The 17500-nt window shown below is 44.3% G+C and overlaps 2 protein-coding genes across 2 annotated transcripts in view; both read right to left on the minus strand.

Moving 5' to 3' along the window:
* The window catches only part of setd3 (SET domain containing 3, actin histidine methyltransferase), a 34415-nt gene extending 23703 nt beyond the window's left edge, over positions 1-10712 (minus strand). The window contains exons 1-6 of the mRNA XM_062522680.1: positions 10628-10712; positions 6903-7027; positions 5383-5475; positions 4851-4999; positions 3620-3692; positions 2096-2352 (exon numbers count right to left, since the gene is read on the minus strand). Coding sequence (XP_062378664.1) covers positions 2096-2352; positions 3620-3692; positions 4851-4999; positions 5383-5475; positions 6903-6999 — 669 coding nt within the window. The 5' untranslated portion in view covers positions 7000-7027; positions 10628-10712. The remainder of the gene's footprint in view (positions 1-2095; positions 2353-3619; positions 3693-4850; positions 5000-5382; positions 5476-6902; positions 7028-10627) is intronic.
* A 1372-nt stretch (positions 10713-12084) lies between these two features.
* The window catches only part of ccdc85ca (coiled-coil domain containing 85C, a), a 47668-nt gene continuing 42252 nt past the window's right edge, over positions 12085-17500 (minus strand). Inside the window, exon 6 of the mRNA XM_062522217.1 lies at positions 12085-16431. Within this exon, the coding sequence (XP_062378201.1) occupies positions 16342-16431 (90 nt within the window). The 3' untranslated portion in view covers positions 12085-16341. The remainder of the gene's footprint in view (positions 16432-17500) is intronic.

The raw sequence follows: 17500 nt of genomic DNA on the forward strand, positions 1-17500 counted from the left end.
CCCATTTCAACCCACTACTGCCACCTACTGTTCACACGTCAAAAAGTGCAAAAGTAGAAGGCAAAAAAAAAAGAAAGAAAAATAAATGTGTGGAAATAATGAGGGTTATGAAGACACAAATATACAAGAAGCCCAGATGCTCACGCTAATGGCAATAATAGTGTCATTTATTTACTAATGTGCATAAATGGCAGGAATATTAATTGTTTTAGGCGCGAACAGCAGAGGAAGGTACAATAAACCATGTTCCAGTAATTTAACCGCTGTGGAGAGCCCAACGTTTAATAACCAAAAGATGTCAATAGACTTGTGGGAGAAATGACAAATACATTAACACCGCTGCATGAATATTTGATGTCTTATCTTGACAGTGCGGTGGATACAATTTTTTTTCTAATTGACAGTCATCTAATGAAAGGGAACAACCAAGATGATCGGAGGTTTTAAAATGTAATTCGGAAGAAGGGGGTCTATGTTATTGCCTCTTTAATAGGCCTGGCGTGAAACAAAAAGAGGGTAATATTTATTGGCCTGATCACGGGGACGTCCTAAATAAATCATAATAAATTGTCATATCCACATGCCATTTAATACCCGCAAATCTGCATATTTACTGATTTCCATCACAATATCTAAATCATGAATTACATTTGATAATAATGCAGTCGACTTCATCAAAGAGATATCAAGACATCATTTACTCCACTGCTCCAATGGCAATGAAGGAGAAAATGGCTGTCTCAAGAAGACTGAGCGATCTTCATGACCGAAACTTCATCAAAAGACTACGCCTGAACAAAGCTGAGAAGAAAAATATGCACCCCCCCTTACGGCAAACTACCATCATTAGGAGTACACAAAATATCAATACACCAGCAAACTACTCTGGTTACAGCACAAGGATATAATAATAAATAAATAAAATCACTTGTGGTGATTTCCCCTGGCCACTGACAACAAATCATCAATAGTTACAAGAAAACAGCACAAACCTTCACAGGTTACGTCAGCAAGACGCTATGCTAACAACTAGCCTGAAGGAACCATGAATAGAGACTGCTTATGGTCTTGGTTTATGTGATCAGGTTAGAAGCACTGTCTACTTGTCTTAAATCTACTTATAGGCAGCGGATTTGCAATTCGAGATTTCTTCTGTGAATAATTCCATTTCATCTAAGATAATCCCCCCCAACACAAAACGCAGGTGTTTCTTCTAAAACGGTTTCAAATTTGAGTGAAATATCATGATATGACACACCAATCAGTGGTTTGTGCTCGTGACAGACGTGCAGTAAAATCAGACAGCACTATACTCTCCTTTCACATGAGGAGCAGTGGCTGAGGTGTGAGTATGGCTCCATCTGCTGGCCACATGTGGTCACTGCTGGCAGCACGGTGAGCCGTGTCAATGGCAGCTTATCACAACCCTTGAAATTGAGTGCAAGAGGGCATTCATTCAGCAGCTCCCACACTGGCCCATCTCAGGCAAGACTGCAGACTTCAGCGGCTGGGAGGCTTTTAGAAGAGCCCCAGTACTCACAGAGGAGAGGAGACGAGAGGAGAGGAGAGGAGAGGGGAAAGGAGAGGAGAGGAGAGGGGAAAGGAGAGGAGAGGAGAGGAGAGGGCAAAAAGTGGGCTGAGCCAGACCCTACTGAACAAGCCCAGCAGCGCTGGGGCAGGCTTAATACCATAAGATGGCAGACACAGAAGAGTACAGAGAACACGCTTCAAGAACATGTAGCCTACTTGACTTAGAACTACATGAAATCTGAGAAGCTGTTAAATGCATTGTGAAGATGTAAACTGGGACTGTGGTTAAGGTTAGGCTTAAGTAGGTAAGGAATAATCAGTAGTCTCCTGGTCATTCCTGGGAATATCTATGTATTGGCTCGCATGACCAACACACACGTATACACATACACACACACACACACCGAACAGCCTTTGTAGTAGTAGGCGTGCTGACATGCAAAACTGTACGAATGTACGAAGACTGATCTTGTACTCGCTTGTAACATCTGTGATTGCCTGGCACCGCCCCCCCCACCCCCCCCCCCCCCCCCCCACACACACACACAGGCACCAAACTCCTCACCTGGATGACTTTGTAGAAGTAGGCGTACTGGCGCGCGGTGTTCTTGTACTGGCTGAGCACGTCTGCGATGGCCTGCGTGGCCAGCAGGTGGCGCACCTCGTCCTCCTGGAAGTAGAGCGGCGTGTCGTAGTCGCTGGGCAGCGTGCGGATGTAGGGCAGCCATGGCGACGCCGGGTTGGCACGCTCGCACAGCAGGTGGAGCGCCAGCGTCACGTTGCCCATGGCCTGCAGGATGCGGTCCTGACCATACAGGGGACCTGGGGAGAGGGAGAGAGGGGGAGAGAGAGACAGAGGGAGAGGGAGAGGGAGAGAGAGGGAGAGGGAGAGGGAGAGGGAGAGGGAGAGAGAGAGAGAGGGAGAGAGAGGGAGAGAGAGAGAGAGAGAGGGGGGATAGAGAGAGAGAGAGAGAGAGAGAGAGAGAGAGAGGATAGAGAGAGAGGGGGGGGGGTAGAGAGAGAGAGAGAGAGCAGGAGAGGGAGAGGGGGAGAGAGAGAGAGGGAGAGGGGGAAAGAGAGAGAGAGAGAGAGGGAAAGAGAGAGGGAAAGAGAGAGAGCAAGAGTGGGAAAGAGAGAGAGCAGCTTGAGGCCGGGCCAGATGGACATTTGACCTGATAGGGGCAGCAGGACCGGCTACTTATGCGGACGCTAAGATGAGGATGGAGGACGACTTTGATGCCGAGTCCATCGCTTATCGAGTTCAGTACGGAGGGCGTTTTTGAGGACTTTTCGTCATGACATCACAGAAAAAACATCTGAGAGTAGAGTTGGGTCACATGCCAACTCTAAAGGTTCAGAACATCAATATATAAATGGACATAAAGTCCAAGTTCAGTCAGGACAGTTAGAACAGCTCTGCTTATCAAGGCCGTAATGAAACCTTCTCATACTTCTTCTAGACTGAATCAATTCAATATGGATATAAAACCACTATATAAAACAGCCACTAAATGATTACATGTGTAGTATTGCCAGCACTGTTTCTAGGCTCTCTGAAGTATCAGCCAATGGTTTATATCATTGGAGAGATCATTATCACCTTTGAAGTTAGCGCTTCCATAGAGGAGAAACAGCAGCATTAGTTTGCTTTGAGAAAGATTACAGTAGGTTAGCCAGAAGGATCCCGGTGTGTTTGGAATGTTGGGAAATTAACATTCTAAAGAATTTTAGAACCTTGAATTGTTGCGGAATGGAATCTTGTGTTAGAATGTTTAAAACCCACCCTTTTAAAGGTTAAAATCCTACAAACTTGTGAGTGCAGAGTTTAGTGCACCAACTCTATGCAGGAGCAGCTCTGAGAGCTACAGTACAGTGTGTGTTGCCCTGCCCTCTGAGAGATCATCTCGGGCGGCAGGCGGGGGGGGTTTCAGCACACCTGTGCTGCACTGCTGTGAGGACTCTAACCTGAGACCAGGGGACACATGGGGCAGCATATGTGCAAGGTCAATGGTCATAGCAGTGATCAGTCAGCCACACACACACACACACGAACGCACGCACGCACGCACACACGCACGCACGCACTCACCAAGGACGGAGTTCTTGGCTGACTCCACAGTCATCAGCATTTTCCGGGGGATCCAGAGAAAGAGCTCCTCTGCCTGAAAACAGACATCACAAACGTTTCACACGGTTACACACAAAGGGACACTGTGGCACAAGTGGCAGCAACATCTACACCATGCGGTCCAGGACCCGGGTTCCGACCCGCAAATCCATCATCTCCCGATCCCACCCCATCCCTCTCACCCTCTCACTTCGTCTCACTCTTTTACTACTCTGTCTGAATTGAGGTAAAAAGAAAAAGAAAAAAAAAAACACACACTCCTGGCGGAAATCTTGAGACTGTCTGCCTGGGGTCAATGATTGATATCAATATCAATATCATTGTGAGATCCGTTTACATACACACTGGAAAGGGCTACAAACCAGTTTTGCACGTGTGTGTACGTGTGTGCGTGCTAATTTAACACCATGGGTCAGCTCAATCCTCGCACATGCAACACGTTAGCTACAGTTCAGGCACAAGAACTTTGCTTGTTGACCAACTCACTGCACTTCACCCACCTTTTAAACCAGGGCCCCAGTGCATGTGTGTGTGTGTGTGTGTGTGTGTGTGTGTGTCTTCCCAATCCCGGCACACCAGTCAAGTGTTTGATTTTTGTCCTGAGCGTGTTAGATTGCTGGGCCCATTACGCCGGGCTCTAAATGATCGTACCAGCACGGGTGCGACAGCAGCACTCTCAGTTCATTACAGCCACTCAGCAGGATCAATGCCCGTGAACGAGGGCAGTCTGCAGCGCTCAATAAGCACCTCATATGCGGCGCATTCTAAAGGAAATTGATCATTGGACGTTTGACAATAACTCAGGGGCCTGAGGATCAATGCGGACCTACCCCCCCCCCCACCCCCCCGCGGCGGGAAAACACGGCCTGTCGCCACGGCAGCACACTCGTGCGCTCGCCAATCCACTTAAAACACATTGATGATTACATCTTCGGCAACGCCACACAGCTTCCGTCTAGTCACTGCATCAAGCCATTATTGAACTGTGCTGTGCCATTATTGAACTGTGGGGGGGGGGGGGGGGGTGTGAGCGGGTGTGTTTGTGGTTTATTTTGTGTGTGTGTGTGTGTGTGTGTGTGTGTGTGTGTGTGTGTATGTGTGTTGCATGCGTGTGTTGTAACAGAAAGAGATTATAATCACATTTTTCGACAGTTCACACTTTGAGGTAGTAAACGAACACACACACACACACCTTGATGTCTCTGGTGGCTTTGAGGCCATAGCCCTCATCTGCAAAGTTGGAGATCTCAAAGCCGTCACAGGAGGCCCCGCAGTCTGCAGCCCAGGTCATCAGCTCAGAGAAGAACTCCTCTCTGTTGCCCTCGAATATCACCGACATACCTAAACACACACACACATTAGTATCAGGGTGAAGAGAGAGACTACATGTACTTGTATCACCACCAAACACACACGTCATATAACATTAAACCACCTTCTAACACCACTGAGATACCTACACACCCATACACACACACACACTGTGTACATCATTAAAATCTGACATACCTGCAACCAGATACATAAACATATATCAATACATCACTCTCTCACACACACACACACACACACACACACACACACACACAACACAATCACACTTTACCAAAGCATATCAAACATCACAGACATCTTCGGACAGACACAAACACACACTCACTCACTCAGGTGTGACTGTAACTGATATTTGGCTACACAAGCGTGAATAGATGGTCACAGAATACCTTTTTGCTTCTTGCGGATCTTTTCCACCAGCGTTCGAATCTGGACATACTCTTCCCACTCCTTGCCAGCAGAGGGGGCTGCACTGCTGCACTCTAAACACAGAAAAGAAACGGAAGGGTTAAACTATTTTCAATTTAGATATAATAATAATAATAAAGTGCACCACATCACTGTGTGGAAAGAAATGTGCTGTCAGTTACTCCTCTACCGAAGGCCTCGTCTCAAACAGGAGATGAAAACTTTACCCATCTCATAACGTATCCAATTCCCCGACATACCACAGCAGGAGGAAATGAGGTTCTCTCCCACAGACAGAAGCCTATAGGAATGCACCGACGGTCTCTAGTCAGAGTAATCCCTGTTCTCATTGCAAAGGAAGTCTCCCTATGTCACTAAGGGTAACACTAATATACTGTATGAAAACAGAAACGTAAGCAAATGCAGAGGACGGCTCTGCAGAGGCTCAAGCTCTGAATGTCTCTCAAGTTTAGAATAGAATAGAATATATACTTTTTTGATCCCGTGAGGGAAATTCAGTTTTCTGCATTTAACCCAATTTAACCAAATTAGTGAACACACAGCACACAGTGAACACACAGTGAGGTGAATCACACAACTCAGAGCAGTGAGCTGCCTGCCCAACCAGCGGCGCTCGGGGAGCAGTGAGGGGTTAGGTGCCTTGCTCAAGGGCACTTCAGCCGTGGTAGACTGGTCGGGGATCGAACCGGCAACCCTCCGGTTATAAGCCCGATGTACACCACAGCTGGAGGGTTTGGGGAACCTCTTCTCTTCTCTTCTCTTCTCTCCTATACTCTTCTATCCTTTTCTCTCCTCTTCTCTTCTATCCTTTCCTCTACTCTACTCTTCTATCCTTTCCTCTACTTTCCTCTTCTATCCTTTCCTCTCCTGTCCTCTTCTATCCGTTCCTCTACTCTCCTCTTCTATCCTTTCCTCTACTCTCCTCTTCTCTTTTCCTCTCCTCTCCTCTCCTTGACTCAGACACAACTAAATCCTTCGCTGCTTTCTCTAGAAATACAAATGTGGTGCATAACACAAGAGGTTCCATCACAGCTCTGATAAGAAATGAGTGCAATCCTACAGAGTATTAGCTGGTGCATAAGGCCAGCTAAAACGGGGACATCTAACCAAACAATAATATACATGAACAAAGAGGATGGAAATGCATTCATTCCGTTTCTATGAGATGCTTTGTCCAATGATACGCCATCTAGGCTAAATATCTCAACAAATACAATAAATGTGCTTGCAGGTGCCGATGGCATCAAAATTAACACCATCAAACAAATGACACAATTATTAAACTCCATCCTGTCAGTGTCTTCCTTCCTTCCTTCCTTCCTTCCATCCATCCATCCATCCTCAGTCTCTTCACTAACTCACGGACGGGATAAATGCAGAGACCAAATATTGTGTACGCAAGTATACTTGGCCGAGAAGTCTGATTTCTTTCTTTCCTCTTCTCTGTGATGCGGTAGCCATGACGATGAGTTGCACTTACTCTGCAGAAGTTCGGAGATGAGGTTGAGCATCTCTTTGGGGGAGACGGCGGCGGTCGCCCCTGACTTCTGAGTCTTCACGCGACTCTTCTTCCCCATCTTCTGTCTGGACCAATGAGCAGCTTTACTGCAACACAAGAGGAGCCAATACGATGAGATGCATATTGTCATGGTTACCATCATATTAAGCACAAAGAAAAGAGAAGGATGCATTTATTTTTCATGTTAAAGGAGACGTCCAGCTACAGTGCTACACTCTAGGGGCATGAAGATGGGAGCTCATGAACATGCCCCCAGAATGTAGCACTGTAGCTAGCTGCCTGGCAGTTGGCTGCAGGAACTTGAGCTAGGTAGAACTGACTGTTTTGAGCTGGGTAGAAAAGACAGTATATGGTGACCTCGAGAAACATACGTGACAAATCACCCGTATTCTCCTTTAATGATCAGGCCATTGATTTCTCCTGCTGTCAGGAGGTTCAACAGTGGTCTAAACATCTTTTCAACATTTCTCCTGCTCTTCAGTCAGGAAGTTCAACAGACTACTAGACAGACAGTCTGACCAACTCATCTGAAGTGCTTATACAGACCACTAGAGGGCGGTAATTACCAGTGAAGTCAGATATTGTGCTCACTTTGAAATTTTCACAAATGTTTTATTGTTATAACAACAACAGACACATAGGGCCATCGGATGTATTAGAGGTGTAAGCCGGCAAGCATATTTAGAATGCATAAGCCTACATATGTACTGTGCTTTTGCACTGCCTAGAACACCACTTTGAATTCTAACGGTGACCTATGTATTTCTATTTTCTAATGTCAGCAGGTAAAGTCTGCATGCATTTGTGTGAATCTGTGTGTGTCTCCATGTGTACCTGTGTTGTTTGTGTGCATGTGTGTGAATGAGTGTGAGACTGAGAGAGAGAGAGAGAGAGAGAGAGAGAGAGAGAGAGAGAGAGAGAGAGAGAGAGAGTGAGTGTGTGTTTGCGTCCCTCCTCTGTTGGAGACCGGATGGAAGGAACTGAATAGCTACTAACCCTTTAAAACAGGAGAGACACAAAACACAAACCCTTTAGCTAAACCCTGACAGCTTCCTGATGACCGCAGACTACTATAAAGGTGCAGTGAAAGAGAGAAGGGGACATAAACGCACACACACACAGGGACATAAAAACAGCCCAAGCGGATGCCAAAATAAAATGCCACCAAACAAAGTGAGTGTGAGAGACACTAAGAGACCAGGAGTCAACGAGCACTTTCATCTCCTCGCTCCGGGACCTGGCAGCCCGATCTTTGGACTGAGCGCCCGCAAACATTCAGCTGCCCAGAGGGGGCTGAATTTAGGCCTAAACAAACACTGGGGAACATGTAATGGACTGCTCTCGCAAAGGCTCCAAATGACATCAGCTTAGGTTTATTGGTGGTCACTGCATTGTGTTTTTCACACTTTAAAATGAGACTAACTGGGCCATTCTTGCTTCATCCAGGTGGATCGCTACGCCAAGCATGTCTGTACTAAGTAGAAAAAACACAGCTGTAACAACAGGGTGTAACTGGCTAAGAGCTGTTTAGAATCCTAACAAAACCACTGAACATGAAACAGGTCAAAAGCACAGATTTGGTGCTTTAAAACAACTTACAGCAGGGAGGAAAGGGTGTGGGTGTGTGTGTGTGTGTGTGTGTGTGTGTGTGTGATGTCTTAAAAACAGACTGTGCAGCATGTAGGCCTGTGTGTGCTGCACCTGTAGGCTGTATTCTCATCTCATCCTACTTTCACTTGTTGACCTTATTTCAATGCAACAAAGCCTCAGAACAGTGCAGCGTCTCCCTAGCAACAATCCAGTGTGATTCTGTTGTGCAATATCATCATGTATATGCAAACGCAAAAGGCAAATCATCCCCCTATCAGAGTGCAATGGAAGATTTCTTTCATACACACACACACACACACACACACACACACACACATGATCCATCTGATTCCATGCATAAAACTGAAGGTCTGTCTTTAAACAAATAGGGGCTTTGGATACTTATTTGTATTCACCCTATTTTGATTTTCACAGTTGTACAGGACATTAAACCAGAGAAAGCCTTCAGAAAATAAAGGCATTTCGAAAAGTAGACACTAAAAAAGGAAAACAGATTTGTACGAAACCAACTGTGCTGTAGTATGTGTCCCTCCTTGCCTCTATAAATGTTCGCCTCATCACATTCAGCTACAGCTGCCCCTGGCTGTTGCATACTGGAGATGTTCTGTCTCATGCTGTCTGCTCTGCTGCCACTGTAGCCTATTTAAGTGGTTGTGCACAGAATTAAACTAATGGATATTATGCTGCGTAATTCTTAGAGCTCAATACTGTGTATGCAAATTGTTTTTGTTTTTTTTACCAAGGTAGGCCTAAATGTTGGTGTAGTTCTCATTGCAAGAGGAAATATGTAGACTAGACTGGCCTTACATTTGATGCAACCACAGATGTTGCAGCAACTGACTTTGCGGTCTCAGCTGTTCGTGCCTCTCAGGAGTGCTACTTTCCCAGAGTAAGCAACGATCCAGAGCAAAGCAGTTACGTTTAGTAGAGGTTTCACGTAAACAATTTGTAATCTGTGACGCAACCTGCAAACAAAGAATGCCATACTAATGGTAAAGACAACTAAACGGTTAGGCATTCAACAGAGGACGTGACATGTAGGCTAAGTTAACTGTGAGAGGAAATTAATCTGATTTTGATGTTGATAACCAAGTTTAGGTTGCTATGACATGCACAAGATCTGCCATTGGCCTCATTACAGTCAGACTGGAGGCCTTCAGCAGGAAATGAGGTCTGCGTTCTACAGAGAACAACCAGAAGAAGATATGAGCGCTCATTCATTTAACATTTCACGCTTCACACATTCACTCGCTCAGACATCTTGCCCCACCACTTTCTTCATTCAGAAACCAATCTTAAATGGCACCAAGCATGGATTTTCTTATGTATGGACACATTTATACATCAGCAAGCTTGACTCAATCTGACATTTAGCCATTAAACTCGCTCAAATTTGTTTCAAACTCAGTCAAATTAATGAATGACCAGACTCCAGATTCACTTCTCAAGGTTGGTTTCTTATGAAGGCCACCACTGTAATACTGGCCCAATGGTGTGGTGTCTTGTCTTAGTTCAAGCGACCAACAGCTGACGTGATTTTATGGCAATTATATTTGACTATCCTGTGTCTGACACTCAGAAATTACCGAGTTAACTGGTCGTTTGGTTACTAATAATAGCATCGGCTTTCGCTAAACCAGTTACTAGCCAACAGCCTAACAAATCACGCCCCAACTAACCCGCAGTGTCCAATAACGCAATACAGACGATTTCCACAAACTTGCGCTCTGCAGATGTTAAACACATTACTTTTCAAGTCACTTCAGTCACCACGCCCTATAACTGAAGTATTGAAGGGATTAACAAGCTAGAAGCTAACATAGTGGACACGCTAGCTATCAAGCTAACAAGTAATAAACTTTGCAATAGAGGAAGGCCACTTAGCCAGCTAGCTGGATTCATTGCAAGCTATCTCGCAAAAAAGCTAGCAACTTGTTAGCTGGCTAAACTAGCGTGCAACACCGCGTCAAGCAGCTTCATGAACACAGCAGTTGTCTGCAAAATTGCTCTCAGACACAACTTTATTCTAGCTCAGGCTGAATAGACATTATTGTATACTTGTCTGAAAAAACTACCTTAAAATTATCAGCAATGGTTCCTCCTGTCAATCTGCTCTCAATCCACTTCCACACGGAGAATAACCGCTCAACCTAACCGCACTGCATTTGCCAACGCCTCCAACGGCAAATTACACCATTTCAATTGGACATTGCGAAATTACTGCCCAACCTACAAGTACGTGCTTTAGTGTTTCATTTGCTGACGAAATACCATGTGCAAGTTAAAATATTCTATGATTGGCTTTAGAGTAGAAATCTATGGAGAAGGAAAATCCCCTTTCAGACATGCACGCTGATTGGTAGAACTGAAGGCCGCCCCGTGTCCACTGTGTTTCATTGGTCGTGTGAACACGCCTTTTCTCTCAAGTTTGACTTCACTACACATGTTAAATTCAACAATGTTCTTCAATGGAAATGCAGACATGGAATCGCCATAAATGGTAACAGATATGGATTGTGTGAATTACCTTACCTGCTTTTTAGAACTAAATAAGTATATCCATCACTCCTTATTTGTAATCGGTTTAGCTGGTCTATGACATAAAACAAACAATCAGTTTAGTGATGCAGGCTACAGGCCTAACCTATAAACGGCAAATTGTTACTGAAGAGTCAACTGGCAAACAGAGATAAACTTCTTCTACTTACTGCTGCTTGCAGGCTACTTATCATGCTACAAGTGAATGCATTGTTACTGTATCTGTGTACTCTTCACAATAGCCCACTTCCAGCCTTTAGGCATGCAACTAAGCCATTGAAGGAAAGTGTAGGCCATTAGGCTGGTTACAGCAGTCACCAGTCTTCCTATCAACCTAAAACAGAAAGTGCATTTTTAGATGCTCATTTTAGCCTAATGAGTAGGCTACCTTGACTTCTGCACAGGAATAACCACTACTGTTAGATGAAGGCCTGATGAAGGCTTCATGTTAATGGAATGGCCCTTCCAAACACTAACGTCTTTCATTTCATAAAAGGACAGTGCACATTAATTTACATTTCTGTAAAATGTACCAGTGTTAGCCGGCCGTCTTTATTTGTAGGCCTACAATAAAACAGATGTGTTGCTTTGGCTAGTCTACCACTCACAAGTGTAGATTGAGACTAATTCTGATGTTTTAGTTGTGTTTGTGTGTGTGTGTGTGTGTGTGTGTGTGTGTGTGTGTGTGTGTGTGTGTGTAGGCCTATGTCAGTATACTGTATGTCCTTTCTACTTGTGCACATCCTCCTGACTGTAAATGTTTCCTGGAGAGTATGTTTGTGTCTAGGTCTGTGCAATGAGTTAGAGTCAAGTTCTTGCCAAACATATCTTTTCATTTCCAACATTTTTTTCCTGGCAGTATGCAACTTCACCAGTCATCCAGTAGATGGCGACATAGTACCTTTCTTCAAATGCATAATGACATGATGGGACATGGGACATGGGACATGGCATAAATGATGGAGACATAAACCCAAGAATGTGTGTATTTCATTTTAATTGTAAATACTTTAAAGGAGAACCATTCCATTCGATCCAAACTCTTTCCAGATGCTAAAATATCAGTCTATTCTCAGATACATCTTATGAAAAATATATGACTGCATGCTACCTAAAGATATCCTAGAATAAGTAGGCTATTTACATAGCAAACACTGTATATCCAAGGATACAAGTTTACTGAATATTACATAGTGACAGTCTACAACATAATATTGAATCAATCACACGCGCTTCACCACACACTGTCACAACAGCAGCAGTGCATTTGAATGAAAATATAAGAAAATAAGATCAATTAAACTTTGTGCTTTCAAATGAACAAATATATAAAAAGTCAGTAGTTGTGTATAGACTATCAGTTAAAAAGGTCACTTTTTCAAAATACTTCTTTTTTTTTCAACAAATGTGTGTATTTACACTTGCGTTTGAGGTGAATTTTAAAACAGCATTTCTGAACTTCAGAATATACCGTTTGAAGAACAGTTTAAGTGAGTTCAATTCCAATTCAATTCAAACAACATTCTGTTCACTTAATATGTCAAATATAAACAATTTCTTCATTCATCAAATGATTGCTGCTCATTTTGTCTATGTACAGTATATTACCTTAGACATCAACTTGTGGCAGACCACATGTGTTTTTACACAGACCAAAGCCACCTGCTGCATCTTTCGTTCTTAACTAATTGTCCCCCTTTCATAATTGTCTCATAAAATTTTGCTCAGTCGTTCAATGAGAACTGTTTCTTTAACCAAAACTGTGCATATTTTACATATCAAACGATCCCAATTTCTCAGATGTTAATTTATACATATGCATACCAATTTAAAAAAAAAAGTCATTTACCCTCTGTCATTTGAATACAGGTAACTAGATGCAGCAAATGTCCTTAAGAAACAGTGTCAAATCTTGAGCGCCAAGGCCAAGAAAAGACATGAACAATACACAATGGCTCCAATGAACGGATGTATATTGCTGAGAGCTTCCTGTTACACAAGTTTCTGCTTAGGAACTCACATAGGTCTCAGGTACACAGCTCATACACAGTATATTGCACGTCATATTTCTATGAGTTACCACCGTTATACAGTAGTTATGAGCTATGTGCACATATATTGACTTCAGTAATGACACTGCAACACTCAAAGACATAGATCATATAGCTTTGCTAAGACACTGTTAGCAATATATAGCTTAGCTCAGAGACCATATAGATGGTATGGACAGGACTTAACTAAGGGATCATTGACAACATGAGCAGGAGAGTTCGTGTGACTTCATTAGGTGAAAACGTGTCATTAGCAATGCAACACCAAGCCGAGATCGCACACGCTACACATACTGTAGACCTCAGCTGAGATATCTAAAAACAATTGCACACACAAATCAGTGGTTGGTGGTTATCACAAGGAGGTCTGACTTGAGTCCCCAATGATCCAGCTTAATCAAATGTTCAAGTGGTACGACCAAACTTCTGTAGTGTACAAACGAGACGCTGAGCCCTTACACGGTCAGCTTAACAGTTAAAGTACACAAATAACCGATTAGTCCTCAATCGAACACACAAAGAACTTTGGCTAAAAGTTCTCAACATGTGCTAAAATAATGCACTAAATGTGCATTCACTCTCACTTCTGTACAGTGAAGCAGGACTTAAACTGGCAAAGGTGAGAATCCCATTGACACATTTAACATCAATCCATATGGCCCCACAGTGGTTGGACAGGTCAGAGAATCAAAGACTCTGAAACAGATGTCATCACCAATAATTCTGTGCTACTTGTCCCCCTCTCAGTTATAGTTTGAACTGGAGCCAAACTAACAAAAAAACACACTGAGACCAAACAGTTAGAAATTGTCAAAACAGAAAATGGAGAGTGTGGTTCGTACCGAAGAAAGTACAGTATGCTACAAGATGACAATTTGAAATCCAAATCATGGTACCAGAACACAATGGGGCAACATAGTTGCTACTATCAAAAGAACCAGATATGCTTGTACAGTCTGTCTTTAGTGCTCTTAACCCAGCTACAGCAGGCATATCCACATACTGTACAGTATAAAAACCAGACAAAGAGACCAAAGGCCGAAGACACCCTAACGCCACTGTCAAACTGAAAGCATTTCCCGATGGATGACAATCTGTGAGCTGTTCACAGCTACAGTACAGCTCAAAACACTGTGATATTTTGACAGCTCAAAACACTGTGATATCTAAACTCGTCAAAATAGATGCTTGTTTGCCACTCTCGGACAGTGGCCATTGCTTCACTGAACGTTTCTGCTTGCTGCTCTCACACTGTTTCACTGAGAAAACAGGAGCTGCGCAGCTAGCGTATTGCAAGTGTGGCTGCAGCAGTCGCCATGTTAGCGATGCCTGTTGTGGTAGGCTACACGCTGACTACAGTACACTAGAAGACCTCGATGGCAACACAGCGTTGGACTGTGGCTTGGTCAGAGAACTCATAGCAGACGTGACCAGAGGATCTCAGAGAGTGAGAGGCAGGTTGTGCTGTACCTAAGAGAGTACACACAGACTCACGCACACACAGACACACACGCACTCACACACACACACACACACACAAAATGAAAGTGGAAGGTCTTAAAGCGATCTGACCCGCACATTTGTTGAGACATCTGACACCGTGAATGGCCACAACACCAGGCTTTAATAGAGTGCAGATCTTACACTGATGCCAGATCTGATCGCGGAATGCGTGAGGCCTGTGTGATGTAACTTTAGGGAAAATCCTAATGGCTTGAGCGTCCACTCAGACAGACAGCCTTGCTTTGCAGTCTTGACAGCACGCAGCCGTATTGCGATGACTTGTCCATTATGGTCAAGGATTAGAGGGCTAGAACTCCAAATGAGTTCAGTCATGTGACCGATGAATTGCCATTCTGTCCTATCTGGCTGCTGTGGGGGCATGATAAGCTAAGTGCTTCCAAGGCAATCGCTACCTCCGGCCCAGTTGTGGTTCACATCTGGGTCCAACTGGATCAGCTCACTGTCAAATTATTCATGTTCCTGGTTGTTTCACGTATAGGCTATGTTCTGAATGACAGATGGAAACTGTGAGCATGGATTGCATTTAATTATCATTAAAAATGATTGTCAGATTTCAGATCTGCTTCTTCATAAAATGAAGGAAGGTTCTTGGCATGACTTCTTAAGTGTTCCTGTTATTCTGACTCAGATGTGCCAACTCAAGCGAGGAGCTGAAGGCTCTGGGTTTTGGCACAGCCTTGTCTGATGCCAACACTACGGGTCCTGACTCTATGAGTTCCCTGAGTGGCACTTAACATCTGGACTCCCCATCAGTGGCAGAGGGTCCAGACACCACTGGGTTTGTATTGCTTCATCTGATGGACACTGGGATTATTACAATGATTCAGTCAGTGGAGGAAAACACAAACACACACACACATACTGTACACACACACTCCCATACACGGACACACAACGTCTCCTTCCCCCAATTCACCATAGCATATAGCATATCTCTCCATGTACTGTATGCCCATAGTTATGAAGCACTGAAGTTATGGAACTGAGAGTTGTTAATAAACTCATATACTTTACACATGGTCACTCAAGAAGAAGATATATACCGATAGAAAAATAATGTCATGATTAGTCAGCCTTGGTGTGTTTCCTGTAGGTGCAGTTCTATGTTTAGAAAAGCTTTTTTCAGTCGAGCACACAGATTTTCAAGGTGTGGCTAAAAACCTATCCAAGGTCAGAGATGGTTCCAATCTGCCAACATGTCCTGGAGTCATGAACACACGTTAGGAACATCCAAAAATATGGTGAAGAAAATAACAAAAAACCGCACAGTGTTTCAACCTCTAGAGTAATACTTGGAATGGCCTATTTTGGTCAAATTAGTTTGTCTGTCCTCAAGACTGCATGTATAACACTGAGAATAGCACGGCACTGATTTGTCAGCAGATGTTGCGTGTGTGTGTGTGTGTGTGTGTGTGTGTGTGTGTGTGTGTCTTGTTTGTTTGTGTTTTTTCGTGATTGCTTTGAAGGATGAGAGGAGCGGAGGGAACAGGAGATGGCCACAGCATGAGCTGAGGGAAAAAAGAGCTGTGCAAGCGCTTCCTCCGTCGGCCAGTCGATCTCTCTCCAGGAAGAGGGCTGTCCAGGAGGTGGACGGTGCGTCGTGGTGTCTGTCGTCTCGTTTTACGGGGTATGCTTGTTTGCTTTAGACGGCTGGGTGCTGGCTTTAGATGCTGTGGCTACAAAGGTCCTTTGAACTGGTTCCCAGAGAGGTGCTGTCGGATGGAGGGCTTTGAGCCTGTGGCATCTCCCAGCTTACGCCACACCACCTAACCACAGAGACAAGAGAAAAGAAAGACGTTACACAAGGCCGTAACACACACACACACACACACACACACACACACACACACACACACCACCTAACTGCAGAGAAAAGAAAAAAGAAAGATGTTACACAAGGCCATAACCACACACACACACACACACACCACCTAACTGCACAGACGGGGGGATGGGACAGGACGGAAGGGCAGGGAGCGGTAGAGGGAACGAAACGAAACAAGAGACAGGGTCATGCAAATAAGAGAGAGAATAGAGAAAGAACCAAAGAGAAAAGAAAGATGTTACACAAGGCCATAACACACACACACACACACACACACACACACACACATACATACACACATTGATTCATACACACAGACACAAGCAAAGAGAGATATGAGAGGCACACAAAAGGCATGAAGGCCTAATTCCACTAAATGCCAGGACACTGGAGCCCATGAATGGTGGTATTGTGTGCCCACCTCATCACTGTGGCCCTCCTTTTGACAGCCCATAGAGCAGCGAAAATACCAGGGTCATATGTGCGAGAACAGCGTCGGTATAGCGTTCCCAGATCCCAGTCTGGTCTCACACACACACACACACACACACACACACACACACACACACACACACACACACACACACAGGAGAGGGGGCCCCTGGAATCCTTATCTGGGATTTTTGTACCTCCGCTCAGGGCTTTGAACACAGTGGCTTCCTGAATAGAGCTACAATAGGCCCACATTGTTTTAGCTGGTGAAGTTATTTTAATTGCGTTGACAACTGTGCCATGAGCAGTGCGAGCTCGTCGACCCAGGGCCACTAATGACGGGCCGTGTAATAACCAGGCTTTGTGCCGCTGAAGAGGGAACCCAAATCCTCCGTCAAACAATGAGATGAGCGCCGTGTCTCTCTCTCTCTCTCTCTCTCTCTCTCTCTCTCTCTCTCTCTCTCTCTCGTAAGAAAGACATATGTGGAGTCCCAAAACAAATATTGACACTAGCCCAAAACAAAAACATGCACTTTCAATATTGAATACAACACTGAGCAAGTGGTAAATTGAGGGCA

Source organism: Sardina pilchardus, chromosome 20 (genome assembly GCF_963854185.1).
Source record: "Sardina pilchardus chromosome 20, fSarPil1.1, whole genome shotgun sequence".
Taxonomy (NCBI): domain Eukaryota; kingdom Metazoa; phylum Chordata; class Actinopteri; order Clupeiformes; family Clupeidae; genus Sardina; species Sardina pilchardus.